This window comes from Lagopus leucura, unplaced genomic scaffold (assembly GCF_019238085.1).
Source record: "Lagopus leucura isolate 7727_CA_CO unplaced genomic scaffold, USGS_WTPT01 Super-Scaffold_54, whole genome shotgun sequence".
Lineage (NCBI taxonomy): Eukaryota > Metazoa > Chordata > Aves > Galliformes > Phasianidae > Lagopus > Lagopus leucura.
The window spans coordinates 1,017,827-1,032,732 of NW_024962251.1; the positions used below are offsets into that span (position 1 = coordinate 1,017,827).

The following is a 14,906-nucleotide window of genomic DNA, read 5'->3' on the forward strand; positions in this document are numbered from 1 at the left end:
TGTGGGGAGTAGCTGAGGGAGCTGGAATTGTTTATTCTGGAGGAGACTCAAGGAAGACCTTATCACTCTCTGCAGGGAGGTACCAGAGGGAAAAGCTTCAACTTGCAACAGGGGAGATTCGGATTGGATATTAGGAAAAACTTCTCAGGAAGAGTGGTCAGGCATTGGAACAGGCAGACCAGGAAGTCACTGTCTCTGGAGGTGTTCAAGATATGCTTAGATGTTGTATTAAAGCACAGAGGGGAAATCTTGGCGGCAGGTGGATGGTTGGACTAGGTGATCTTGGAAGTCTTTTCTGACCTTGATTCTATGAAATGCATTTCTTGAAGTTAAACTGAAAATGCCTTCAATGTGTGTACTGACTCTGAGACATACAAGGAAGTGCTGGCTGAGGTTATTTTTTTGTGGCTGAGCTCTGTATGAGGATGAGAATTCTGGATCAAAGAAGCTTGTAATAGTACATGCTGACTGAATTCAGCAAAAATAATCCTTTATCTTCAGTGATGCAGTTAACATACAAAGTACACTATTTACCTGTCTCATATCCTTTTTCATTTCTCAGTACTTGGGTCTCACAGACCTGCCAGTTGCATGTTGCTTTCAGGGTCAGTCCTACCTCTCATGTTACTTCTATTCTTTCGATCCATTTCTTTGATAACTTTAAATGAACTACTTTCACTACCTGTTCTGCAGAGTCCTACCTATGGTTGTGTACTGTGCTGTTCATTAGGTAAAGGAAATTGAATCCCTAACACAGTTACTCTAACTCAGCATGGGGATTAATCTTCCCTCGCACTTAGGTACTGGGACATTCACTAAGTCTAACAAACTTAACGAGATGGTAAGTGTAACTGACGGCGAGAGAGGAACTTATTTATGTTTGCTTGTGAGGTATTGACTTTCTTACTCTTGGAGGTCATTTGAATGTCTTTTAAGAATTACTGAAATGTTTATTGATTTCAGGGTTTAATTATTATGCCTACTACACATCTGCTCCTTCGGTCTCTTTTCTAGTAACAGATAACAGACTGCGTATGTTTCTACTAAAAGTTAACTCAGCTCTGTTAATAAATTAATGTATAAAGATAGCACACATTAAGAGAGAGACAAGAATACAAATATTGAGGAAGATGGGGATTTATTTAGTGTGGAAGGAAAGCACTAGGACTGCCAGTGAAGCCGCCTTTCCAGGTACGTGGATGGCTTATGGGGGCTGAGTATGGGACTGTTCCAATAGCAAAGCCCGATTTCCACTTTGGGGCTCTGAGGTGTGTTGATACAAACAGGTTCCAAGGCACAGAGTAGTGCCAGCCCTGCAGAATGATGACAGACCAAGTGATCCATGTTAGCACTGAGGCAGCATTGACTCCCTCCTAGAAGCCACAGGAATGGGACAGAATGGTGTGGGATGGCTGCACCATAGCCATGTGGCTGTAGGCATCTCTGTCAATGACTGGGTCTCCAACACACCAGAGAGATCACCAAGATGCCACAGCTGGCAGCAGTGCAGGCCAGGGACCACTTCCTCCTGCAGTCCTGGCCCAAGCCATGAGCAGAGAAAGCAGTATGGCCGCAGTCCTTCCAGGTCTTCGAGGTGCCTGGATAGCGATCCAGGCCTGAAGAGCCCTTGCATGCAAAATCCTGCAGCCATCCTGTTGTAGGGCTGGCTGAAAACCGCATGAGGAATGATTTCTAAATCTGCTGCAGAGAATTTTCAAGGAAATCCCTTCTTCCTTTGTATCTCAACTAACAACACTTCAAACGCTTCCTTGATGTTAAAAGGCCCCTGAGGAAATAAGCTGCTAGCTGCATGTTTACTTTACCTTGGCTCAGCACAGAGGGACAGTTTGTGTGCAAAATTGGAAATCACACTGCTAAGACAAAGCAAGCAGACAGGCTAGAAATGTTTGGCACAATGCCATTATTATATCTGTTATGTAAAAGCTAGAGTTAGAAGAGGGGAAGCGTAAAGGAAAAACAAGTCACAAGGCTGGCAGCTGCAAATTAGTGTCTTAATGCCTCTTACAGGTCAGAAACGTTTTGCTCTGTGCCTTTCTTTGATAAGTAAAATACATGTGCTTTCACTGTATGTTCTAATGAGAAGAGGTGACTCGTGCTTATGTGTGGTTATGAATTAAAGGGGTCATTATGTCAGCTAGTCCATAAACAAGATAAGTTATCTGTTGGAGAGGAGGCTGAAACATTTAAATGACTTTCCCATCCCCCCCCCGTTTATCTTTTGGTCATTTAAGATAGCCTTACCACACAGGCATTTTAAAGGGATAATTTGAAAATCATCCAAGATTCAATTACCTCTAGGTGGGCGGATGTATTTGCATTTAAAAGGGATTTTAAATGGAGAAGCAATTAAATTACAGTATATATGTATTTAAAAGAGACCTCTTTCTACATATCTTCATTGCTTTTTCTCTCAGTCTCACTAAATGCTTGTGATTTCAAGTCTAGTCCATTGCTTTTCACAGATGAAAAGGCAAGGCAAATAATAGGTGCTTCTGTCTGTTAAAGAGAGCTTACATGTGTATGTGTACATGTTTGTGTATTTGGATGTATGCAGTTTCAAATAAATAGAAGCGTCATTATCATATCGTTCAAAGCATAGCAGATTCTCCTTGGTCACCTACTGATTTAAACACTGTGACTGGTGCTCAGTTTATGCTGGCTGGCTGCCAAGCAAAAGCAATTATGTGCAATAACAGCAAAATTAAGAGGTGAATGTTGCCGTTTTACAGCAGGACATGGCAAAAACCATTTCCTTCTGTCAGCTCTGTCTTGGTTGCACACAAAGTCAGGCATGCACACTCTCATACACATATACGTACACGCACATATTTGCACGCAGGCTCTTGTTCTTTTTTGTTTGCTCTCTTTCCAGTGAGTTTCACCTCGAGGTCACTGAAACTAGGAAAGAGGAAGCGTATAGACTACAGTGTTTGAAAGCAAACAAGAAGAAAACTCTGACTTTGTGGAGAAGGAAAAATATCGGAAGAAAAACAAAACAAAACAAAAAAATCCTACGCCAGTTGTTGTGATGTTGGCTGTGATAATACTTTGTTTTTCTCCCACTGGCAGGTGTCCTGGTGGTAAACGTTACGTGGAGGAACAAGACTTACGTGGGAACACTGCTGGACTGCACAAAGCATGACTGGGCCCCTCCCAGGTAGGCAATTGTTCTAATTGTGTTTTTTCTCTGCTGAATGTGTTTTCACTCCCACTTTCCGTCGAGAGACTGTATAGAGATAATAAAAACCAAATGGTTATAACTGAGAACATGCAGCCATGAAATGAGTAATTCTCTCTTCTCCACTGAAAACTGGGGGCCTGCAGGTGGGATGTTTTATTTGCTTTTGTTTTGTGTTTTTGAGAGGGAGTAGGAGATGCATGGGATTCAAGCAAAGGGAGATAAATATATATATATTTCCATAGGTTTGGAAGAATTTTCTCTCCATTGTAATTAGGTAGTCTCATTTTTTGCCATTATTGTTTTTTTTTTCTTAATCTCGTTCTTTTTGAGACTCCAACACTATTATTTGGAAAGACATCAGTCCTTTAATACACATGAAAGTCATGAAAGTTCTGTTATGGGAACCAGTGTTATTTTGACATATCTCTTCAGTTCACAGCTCCTTCTGATGACATCTGCTCTTGTTTACATTTAGGTTTTGTGAATCTCCAACGAGTGACCTGGAAATGCGAGGAGGAAGGGGTAGGGGGAAGCGGGCAAGGTCTGCTGCAACTGTGGCTATACCTGGAAATGATACAAGTTTCACTGAGTCTAGGGGACTTCAGAGTAAGAATCGAGGTGGTGCTAATGGAAAGGGAAGGAGGGGTAGCCTTAACTCAAGTGGACGCAGGACACCCCCAAATTGCTCTGTGGATGAAGTCAAAGCCAGCCCCTCATCAACAAACAAGAGAAAAACTAAGCCTCCTATGGAGCTAGACTTAAACTCCAGTTCAGAGGACAGTAAGTGTGGAAAACGTGTTCGTACTAACTCCAGGAGCACTCCAACCACCCCACAGGGGAAACCAGAGGCTACTTTTTTGGACCAAGGCTGCTCTTCTCCGGTGCTGATTGACTGTCCTCACCCCAACTGCAACAAAAAGTACAAGCACATTAATGGACTACGATACCATCAGGCTCATGCACATTTAGACCCAGAAAACAAACTGGAGTTTGAGCCTGACAGCGAGGATAAAATTTCAGACTGTGAAGAACCATTGAGTAATGCGGCACTTGAATGCAGTGAAGCAAGCACAAATTTGCCAGGCTTTGATCCACTAAAAGCACCTACATCTCCTTCCTCTGTTACTACCCCAGGGACCCCCAAGGGAAAAAGGGAACCGACAAGCAATGGCACCAGTTCAGTTATCAGTTCCAAAACTGGCAAGAATTCAGGCAAAAAGAAGGGTCTGAACAGTGAACTGAACAGCCTTCCAGTAATTTCTAACATGTCAGCCACACTGGATAATTGCTCTGTAACAGATGGCAATTTGCAAACTGAAATGCCAAAACTGGAGGCCGAAGGGTTAATAGACAAGAAGAGTTTGAGTGATAAAGGCAAGAAAGCTAATAACTGCAAAGTGGATAAAAACATTTCCAAACTGAAAACAGCCCGGCCCATTGCCCCAACGCCAGCACCGGCTCCTCCCCAGTTAATAGCTATACCTTCTGCAGCCTTTACAACCAGCACTACAGGGACAATACCAGGACTGCCCTCTCTAACAACTACTGTTGTTCAGGCTACACCAAAGAGCCCTCCGCTAAAACCTATTCAACCAAAGCCCACGATTATGGGAGAGCCAAGCACTGTAAACCCAGCTCTCACATCACTCAAAGACAAAAAGAAAAGGGAGAAGCGTAAGCTAAAGGACAAAGAAAGCAAAGAGAGTGGAAGCCCTAAAATGGATTCTAAGCTGGGAAAGCTAGAGGATTCAAAAGGGTCTGGGAAAGATTTATCTGGACATTTTTTAAAGGACCATCTCAATAAGAATGAAGTGTTAGCTAATGGACTTTCTGAGTCTCAAGAGAGCAGGATGGCAAGTATTAAGGCTGAAGCTGATAAGGTTTACACATTCACAGACAATGCGCCCAGCCCTTCTATAGGGAGTGCCTCCAGGATGGAATGCAGCACTTTGGTGAATGGACAATCTTCAATGGCGCCACTGCATGTGTTAACACAAAATGGTGCGGATAGCGCTGCTGCTAAAACCAACAGCCCTGCTTACTCTGATATTTCTGATGCAGCTGATGATGGTGGCTCTGACAGCCGGTCAGAGGGTGTGAGGTCAAAGGCCGGCTCTCCTTCGGATATCATTTCCAATAAGGACAGTGTTGTAAAAGTACATTCTTCAACCGCATCACAGTCGGCACAAGCGAAAGAGTCCCATTCTCCCTATTACCATGGCTACGATCCTTATTATTCTCCAAGTTACATGCAGTCTGGACAGGTCAGTGCCCCAGCAGCTGGAAACTGCAGTACCCCACAGGGACTGAAGATCAAAAAAGAGGCAGATGAAGAGGCTGAAAAGAAGGAGAAGGGGGAACCGTCAGAAGCCAAGAAGAATGAAAGTGGTTCCTCTAATTTGCAGCCACAACATCAGTCAGTAATAACACAAAGACACCCTGCACTTGCTCAGTCACTTTATTATGGACAATATGCCTATGGGCTCTATATGGACCAAAAGTCCTTAATGGCCTCTAACCCTGCTTACAGACAGCAGTATGAAAAATATTATGAGGACCAGCGGCTAGCAGAGCAGAAGTTGGTACAGACTGGGAGGGACTGTGAAAGGAAGAATGAACCTCCGTTGAAGGAAATTGGAAAGGATGATAAGCAGAAAAATATTCCGTCTGCAACTATTTCAAAGGCTCCTTCAACTCCGGAGTTGAGCAAAAATAACACTAAAATAGGGTCTTTGGTCCCTAGCAAAGGTGAGGAAACAAGCAAATCACAGATCCTTTCCAATCACCAGCAGCAGCTTCAGTCTGACAGTTTCAAAGCCAAACAAATGGAAAACCATCAGCTCATAAAGGAGGCTGTGGAGATGAAATCTGTCATGGACTCCATGAAGCAAACGGGCGTAGATCCAACTACAAGATTTAAACAGGTGAGATCACAGGAAATGGAACAAGAATGTCTTGGTTTGTCCTTAAAATGTGGGGGATTTTATCCCTGATTTTGCCATGTTCTTCTACCTTTGCAGTCAAGCGAGCTCCACCATCCTTTTTTCATGCTGGATAGTACTGTGGTCTGTGAATAGACCAATAGACCTTTCAGTTGAGCTGCTTGAAAAGAGAAAAAAAGATCTAGCAAGGTGGTGACAGGATCCAGACTTAAGACTTGAACAGACTATTTTAAATTACATGCATGAATAAAAATAATTAGATTACTCTTTTAGATGTAAAAGCTAAGCAATTTGCTTAGTTCAGAAATGAGACATTTCAAGCAACATAAGCAGCTTCCATTGTGAGAGGACTTGAAGTAGATTTGAAACATGGATTGAAGTGTTTCCTTTTTTTTTCTTTCTTTTTTTTTTTGTTAAATGACAGTTGGCATTTACAAAAGATGGGTGAGCTGGTTCTTTGAAGAATTGGCTTGAAGCTCAGCTAGTTATCTTAACCCAAGGTGACCTTTTTGAAACAGTTTAGTTCCCCTTCTCTCCTCAACCAACCTCAAACCCCTACGGACCCACACAATGGATGAAATCCTTTCTCCATTGAAGTCAGTGATAGTTTTGCTGTTGACTTCAGTGGAACCAGAATTTCATCCAGTGGCTCATGCTGACCTTCCTAGATGTCAAATTTCCTTCATTCCAGGCAATGTTACTGACTCTGTGTTCTGAACTGAAGCCTCAGCGCTTAATACTTTCATGTTCTGGGGTATGATACAACCCAAACTTCACCCTAGCAGTCTGTCTTTCAAGATGCAGTGGGGTCAGGTGAATGGGAGTTGGAGAGCTCTAAAGGAACTGGAATGGCACAGGCCTGAGAAGAAGATTTCTGCTGATTCAAATGAATTTTTGAACCAGACAGTCCAAGCGTCTAATTCTGTGCTTATGTTTTCATTGCATGTGTATCTGTTAGAGCAGTGTTTGCACTTAGCTGTTCCATATTTTGCATTAAAAAAAAAAAAAAAAAAAGTCTTGCTATTATTGTTCAGTACTGATGATTTAATGTAGTCTGGTAAATAAGTCAGCTTTTTAATTCTACAAAGTGTCTATGAACTGTTTTATGTAATATATTAAGCAAAAAATGCATTTGTGATACCCTGTATGTGTACCCTAAGCCTTGTGTTGACACTGTGAATGTTTGTCCATGTGTAATTTTACAAACTTAAAACAAGACTGCCAACCCAGAGAAGCCTGCTGAAGTGTCAGACCTGGACTGATTTATGAATGTTTGCAATATCTGATAGCATAATCATCTTTTCAGCTAGATTTGTTTTTCGCATTCATTGTTCCAGGTAATCTAAATGCTCTGACGTATCGTTAGGCAGCTTTAATTTCGTGGTTCGCAGATATTTTTTGCTCTCTACTGGGAAGATATCTCTGTGGGCTTTAATTAAAATGTTTTATGAATAGCATGGTCTCAGAACTTTGGTACAATGCATACGTATTTCATGATTAAAATAGTTAAAGGCATGAAGAAGGATATAAAATGAAGCAGTTGAATTAAATTTTGATAATAGCCTCTTAGTCTTTCATGGGAATATTGGTTTGTCTCTGAGCTCAAGGCACTCTGTAGCAAGCAAATCTCTATGTAATATGGATATGTTATTAAACTAGTTGTTAAAAGTGCATTAAGTGAAATGTGAGGAATATCAATATTGATTTTTTTTCAACATGCAAGTTTAGAACAAAATTTTCTTCTCCTCCATATTAGGATCCAGATACACGAACATGGCATCATTATGTCTATCAGCCTAAATACCTTGATCAGCAAAAGTCAGAAGAACTTGATCGGGATAAAAAGTTAAAAGACGACAGCCCTAGAAAAACACCTAACAAGGAAAGTTCCCTGCCTAACCTTCCTGTCTCATTAGCAAGCATTAAAGAGGAGCCTAAAGAGGTCAAGCGTTCTGATTCTCAATCAGTGGATGAGAGCAAGATAAAAAATGATGATCGAAAGACTCCTGTAAATTGGAAGGACTCTCGAGGTGCTAGAGTAGCAGTTTCCTCACCAATGAGTCAGCATCAGTCATATATCCAGTACTTGCATGCTTATCCTTATCCACAGATGTATGATCCCAACCATCCAGCCTATCGAGCAGTCTCTCCTGTCCTAATGCACAGCTATCCTGGTATGTATTCTGAAATTTGCCTTGTGCACTCGTTAAGATTTGCACATTCAAAGTGTAGTGAAGCTTGAATTTTATTATTTCTGATAGTAGCTAAAGTAAATCAGAAGCTTTGTGGGTGACGTTTGTTTTGTTAGTGCTTCCACTTGAGAAAGTTCTATAGATCAAACAGATTTGACACAAAATGTTCCTTTTTTGAACTGTCACAGTTTCCAGCCAGAGTTTCCTCAATCCTTGACTGTCTGCTGTTGCTGTTAGACTGACGGATAGGTTATAGCCTATAAAAATATTCTAAGCAGTTACAGTCAAAACCATTACAGTTACTACTTCTTTCACTTAAAGAGGACCCATAAATGTATGAAATGGCTATCAGCTCAACCTTCTTTATAATCTTCATTCCATAATCAGCCATCAGGATAAAGTAGATATTAAAAAAAAAAAAAAAAAAAAAAAGAAAAAAAAGAAGAAGAGCAAAGCTTCTGTCTGATAGCCACTTGATCTGATCTTGATGTTACCGTCTCCCCTGGCATTCCCTTCTGCTACATCAATGCAACCAAAATGTGAAAACAGCAACCTGATATTGTATTTCTCGTTTACCTGCAGGGGCATATCTCTCTCCAGGATTTCATTACCCAGTTTATGGGAAGGTGTCAGGGAGAGAAGAGGCGGAGAAAGTCAGTACCAGCCCAAGCATCAATACGAAATCAACCACTGAGTCCAAAGCACTGGATTTGCTCCAGCAGCATGCCAGCCAGTATCGCAGCAAGTCTCCTGTTGTAAGGCTTCCTCTGTTGTTATTCAGGAGTGGTGCATTTGGAGATGTCTAAAGAACACCATTTTAAGAAGCATACGATCTGGCATCAAGCATTGAATACATAATGCTTCTTTGTATTACTGCTTAAAATCAGTTTCAAGTCATGATGTTTCTGTGACATAAATTAGAAGTGACACATGTAACAGGGTTCTTGTTCTCAGAGTCTGCCTAACTTAAATGAACAGACTTATATGGAGCCTAGATTCAGAGATACCTCCTGGTGCACAGTTTATTGCAGTTGGTAGAAAGCTTCTGTTTGGAAACAGAAAACGAAATGGGAAGTTGAGCTGTGGGATTTGGTAAGATACCCTGCTTGTATTTGCCGTGAAGCCATATCTTCCAAACAGCAGATTATTAGTCCTCATCTATGAAGATTTCCAATGTTGGCACAAACACTAAGACTTTCAGACAAGTTGGTGCTGGTTTTAATTGCGAGCAAGTCACTGGCTTTCATTCTATTTTCAAAAGGTCTTTCTAGCTATTCAGACAGATTTGATCCTAGAGTGTTTAAAGAGGGCTGAGAAGTCTCTACATCAGTTTATCACCAGCTTAAGTAGGTTGTTCATGCATTGGCAAGTCAGCCAAGCTTATGGGTATGTGAAATGGAAATCAGCATGGTGACTTCATCCTGCAGTTTGTTGTGCCAGAATCTCCGCTCATTGAATTCTTCTGTTGGGCAGATACACCAGCTTTATGTTAGAATCGAGTTCAATAATCCATTAAATTATTAGCTTCACCATTTGAATGCAGAAGGTCCTTGGCATTTAATGTTGGCAAGTGTTTTCTTTTTTGTAATTGTTGTTGAGATTTCCGTCTTTAAAAAAAAAATAATAATAATAATAATTAATTAATCTCACATCAGTTTTCTACCACCTTTTATTGCTAGCCCGTGGAAAAATCAGCAGCTGAGCGTGAACGGGAAGCAGAAAGGGAACGAGATCGTCATTCACCTTTTAGCCAGCGACATCTCCACACACACCATCACACACATGTTGGAATGGGTTACCCGCTTATACCTGGACAATATGACCCATTTCAAGGTGAGCAGAAGGTTTTGACTGATGAGATTAATTTGCCTTGTCAAGTTGTTGCTTTGACATTGCAAGTCATGCCTACATGAGGCATTTTGAATAGAGATCCCCTTGTTAAATCAAAAATGCATTACATTTAAGAAGAAAGTTTGGAAACTCACAACTAGGACTGAAAGTAAATGAATAGTCTCATGCCTGAAGAGATACCAGGTTTTGTTACCAAGACTGCTACTTAGAATATTATTAAAGATGTACCAGTTAGGCTGTGTCACTTGTGTGCATGTCTTGATTACTGTTGCAAGCTGACGTTAACTGGATGAAAGACACTGAAAAACAAACAACCTCCTTTTTATATAATTAGGATTGTGTAGGCAACGGAAGAAGTATAGCAAAGACAAAAGCTTTTTATAATGAGGATATTTTATGTACAAGGCATTGTAGTCACAAGGGTTTGAGCTTGTTATAATTCCAGTGTCTGAAAGAGAACTCTTTGTATTTTGTCAGATGCAGCGCATAAAGTTGCAATCAGGGAAAAGCAGCACAGTGACACATGATTCATTCTCTCTAGGTTTTATCCCAGTCTCTGACCGTTTTTCAGTGAGTCTGGATTCTAGTTGAATTAAAAGGAGGTTTCCTCCCATGCAGCAAAGTACGTGCTATCACAATTGCTGGCTAAAACAGCATTAATTCATTATGTTCACTTGGTGTCTCAGCAGCCATTTTTCCTTTGTAAAAGTCTTGACATGTCTCAGTTTGATTCAGTGATGCCATATGCCTACGGGATGCATCATGCCTGTTCAGTAGGAAAACTATAAAATGGGAAGTCATTATGAGAGCATTGTATTCTGAGCAGCTGGCATGTTGTGTCTGTAATTGACGGTGACTTTTGGTACTTGTTGTTTCCTGGTACCTGTTACTTCTACTGAGCTTACTGTTTAGGAATTCATACAAACCATTTAGCAGCATGCAGTGCAGTACTTGAAAAGGAATACAATCAGTAGAAATGTTGTATTTTCTTGTAAAATATCTCTTAAGGACATTTCAGTATACTTAGAAGAAGGCACATAGATCATACTAGCCAGGCTTCCTTAATGCTGTTGCCTGAAACATTTGCCATTGGTGTAATATTGACACCACGCCATTTCCTAATGGTGCTTTCTGTTTGTTTGCCTTAGCGATACTTCCTACTTTTTCTCACAAAGACCCATTAAAACCAGAAGTACATCAACATTCCTTCATTTCTTCTTTCCCTCAGGATTGACCTCTGCTGCCCTTGTTGCCACTCAGCAGGTGGCTGCGCAGGCATCTGCATCTGGTATGTTTCCTGCACAAAGAAGGTAAATAGCCAGTAAATCTTAAGTTATATATCTTAACACAGAGAGGAGAAAGCAAACAATAGATTTTATAACCTGATGGTTTGAACTTCCTTGTGTGAGGAGGAAATAAGGCTGGAGCTCTGGGATAATCATAGTTTTATTCTCATTGAGGTCACATTTTGTCCTGTTTTGCCTTTTAATTATAAGGTAGTTGATGAACAGGGAACAAGTAGTCTGCCTTCTGAGATTTTCCATAAATTACAAGTATTGGTATTGTTAAGATAAAGTAAGTGATTCTGAAATTATAAGTTAAAATCCACTTTTATGTATGTATTTATTTGTTTATTAAAAGGGATTAAAACTTCATGTTCAGTTACATCTGTGTCCTATGAGGAAAACTTTAAGAGTCTATCTTATCTGGTTTGGCTGATTTTACTATCAGAGGGGTTTGCCTCTAGGTTTTACTAGGTTTTCAGTAAAGTTTACTCTCCAAGTGTCATCCTTATTTTTCAAGAAGGAAGAGACTTTTCTGTACAATAATGATCCCATTTCAGCTGCAAAGCACAAAGCACCACAAACAGGGCTCTCTCGTTGCTGCCCTGTTAAGTCTTAAAGTTTGATTTATTAGTACTATAAAGTTCTGTGGTTATGGCTGTCTTTCTGAAAGCTGACTCTGAACACAAATGGGCGTGTAAAGCTCTCAGCTGAAATTATTTGAATAAGAAAGGTTGCTAGGTCAGAAAGGTCTGGTGCACACTAGGGTTTCAATGTTAGTGCTTTTTACCTGCTAATATGTTCCTGGCAGGGGAAGGAAGAGGACGTGGCTTGGATGTCTTTCCTGCTTGGGTTTGAGAGTGCTGTGCAGGTTTCATTTCACAGTTTATCCGAGGTGCAGAAAATGTTAGGAAAAAAGAACAGCACATACTAAAACGTTCTTCTTTCTCTTTTCAGAGAATGATGAGTTTGGAGATGTACATTGTCATGTGACTGGATCACATGAGGAAGCGCTTTATTACAGACATCAGTTCCATGGTGTTAATTTGAGATGCCTTAATGGCAGGCAAAAACCAGTCATTTCATTTTTGTAAATTGCAGATTTTATCACAGAGTAACAAATGTTGCTGTAATTAGACTTCTGTTTTTATATATATATATGCGTATATATATATACATATATATATAAAAATATATATATATTCTTTACTTTTTTTGTATCAATAACCAGGCTCACACACAGGGTCTGCTGCTAAGTTGCAAACCACCTAGTAAAAGGAGAAATGTATTTGTCATGTTTAGAAAGTGTTAACCACAAAAGGTTGTTTGTTTCTTTTCTCTTCTTCTGTTTCCTTTTTTTTTTTTTCCTTTCAAATTGTAAATAAATAATGTTATGTATCAGTGTGCCTGAACCTTGCGTACCCTTCTGATATTTCCCACAAGCTCTCAGAGAGGCTAACTGTGATGACACTTTGGTACAATGTAGATGTCTATTTGGTGGCTTCTATTAAGATGCATCAGTGTAAAATGTTACTGTATTCGCTGTTTCATTGTAATTGTGTATTGTGAAAAATATACCTTTGGAAGGCATGGGGATCTTAGTACCACAAAAACTGTGTTGTACATAATGTAAAATTTTTAAATGGAAAATAATGAGCATCTGTGAATAATGAAATGTCTTTTTTGATAATCTTGAATGGCAGATAACCAATAGCCTGCATAACAGAAGACATCTGTGATTGTTCTATTACTTGAATAGTCCTGCAGTCTTTTTTTTAATGTTTACAATTATCCAGTTTTAGAAGAGAGACTTTAATGCCATTGCCTGGTTACTTGTTTTATGCTGTAATCTAGTTTATTTTATGTAAAATGTATATTGAATGCTTTCATTTTTATACCTGCCTTAAATAATTTGGCAATCAGAATAAAGAAAAAAAGTTGTTTTTGTACTTTCTTGGTGTCTATGGGCCACTTCAAAAATGTGTGTTGTAGGCGTAGGTAGCAGAGCCTGAAGTTGCCACACAACTCCTAGTCTGTGTCTCAGAAGCATTCCCTGGGACTCAGTTACCAGTGTGCCCAGCAGTGATTCTCTGCCTTCCTTGCTGGGCCTGCAGTGCTGTCTTCTCCCAGGGGCAATGTGGGACCCAAGCAGCAGACCGCTTTCTGTTGACCCCAGAAGGCTTGGAAGAGGCCCATGGTAGACTCAGGTGGCATTTGTGGTACTTGAAAAGGCACTACAGGTTTGCCTTTTTTAGCACAGCTGTGTTACTATAAAATACAGGTGATTTTTGTGTGATATCTGTATTGCCCTCAAAAATAAGCAGGTGCACAAAAATGGAGAACATATAGCTTAAAAGAAAAAGGCCATTGCTGTGCTTAACCATTGGTACCTGTATTACCACAAAATAAATGTATTTTGTGGCCATATCGCCTATGTTGTTATATTGCACTAAACACAGTACACAGGATTACGAAGACACTAATTGTAACTTGAAAAAAAAAGTCAGATTTACTGGTCAGGTTTTTGAGGCTTTAAATTCTATCCTTTCCTACATATCCCAGTTGTATCACTTGCTGAAACTATTTTTTAAAGTTTAATATTGTTTTGGTTTTTTTTTGGCAGGGTGAATTAATGGAAGTTAGAGCTGTTTATGAAGTCCATTCCATTTCTCCCGCCTTGTGAATACTTAATACAGATGGATGAATTAAAGGTCCTCAGCAGACAAGCACACTTGGAGTTTTTATATTGCTATGATGAATCTGCCATTCATATTGCTATAATTGTTTTATTTTTGTAGGCGTAAAATCAGTTCACTTAGTGGCTAGTAGTAAGGCTTGTTGATTTTTAATATACATTATTTGTCTGTGGCTAACTTACATCTTGTTCTGAACACGTTCATAAGGCTCACAGTGCTGACATACCACAAACTAGTTTCATCAGAAATGGGCAGAAAAGGGTGCTTTTTTTGGAGATGGGGATATTGTGAATACAGAACTCCTGAAAAATAAGTGCCTTATGACTTCTATATTAAAAGCCTAGGTGGCTTTTGTACTGAGATATGCCATTGATTTCTTTTCTGTCTAGACTGCTAATGCTTCTGCAGCAAAACAGATCTTACAAATTCACACCATCTGTGATTTTGATTTGGTGTGGCTTAATATTGTGTTGTAGGTAACTGGAATGAATTACTCTGATTGACACAGGGTAAGCAGCAGCTAAAATAATATTTAATGTTATAGCTTTATTATGTCCTTGAAATCTGTAAGAGAGGCTTATGGTCATTGCCATTTATTGTCTTCCTCCACTAAGGTTAATTTTTTCCCTCTATCTTCATAACTTTCCTTTTGATTTAATGCTTTCCACTTCCTTAAAAGCTATGTAACTGGTTCAGTACTCCTCAAAGCCAAAAGCTGTTCAGCTACGTGTCCAAGCTTG

General features: G+C 39.9%; 1 protein-coding gene across 7 annotated transcripts in view; it reads left to right on the forward strand.

Moving 5' to 3' along the window:
- The window catches only part of ZNF608 (zinc finger protein 608), a 91,130-nt gene extending 77,015 nt beyond the window's left edge, over positions 1 to 14,115 (forward strand). For 2 of the 7 annotated variants that reach the window (XM_042873970.1, XM_042873979.1), the window contains exons 4-10: positions 3,091 to 3,178; positions 3,678 to 6,126; positions 7,901 to 8,318; positions 8,919 to 9,091; positions 10,016 to 10,169; positions 11,416 to 11,475; positions 12,428 to 13,390. In XM_042873970.1, the coding sequence (XP_042729904.1) occupies positions 3,091 to 3,178; positions 3,678 to 6,126; positions 7,901 to 8,318; positions 8,919 to 9,091; positions 10,016 to 10,169; positions 11,416 to 11,475; positions 12,428 to 12,564 (3,479 nt within the window). In that variant the 3' untranslated portion in view covers positions 12,565 to 13,390. Of the gene's footprint in view, positions 1 to 3,090; positions 3,179 to 3,677; positions 6,127 to 6,222; positions 6,308 to 7,900; positions 8,319 to 8,918; positions 9,092 to 10,015; positions 10,170 to 11,415; positions 11,502 to 12,427; positions 13,391 to 14,093 lie in introns of those variants that run through there. The other 5 variants (XM_042874004.1, XM_042873985.1, XM_042874010.1 and 2 more) reach the window with 5 other exon arrangements.
- The last annotated feature ends 791 nt before the right edge of the window (positions 14,116 to 14,906 follow it).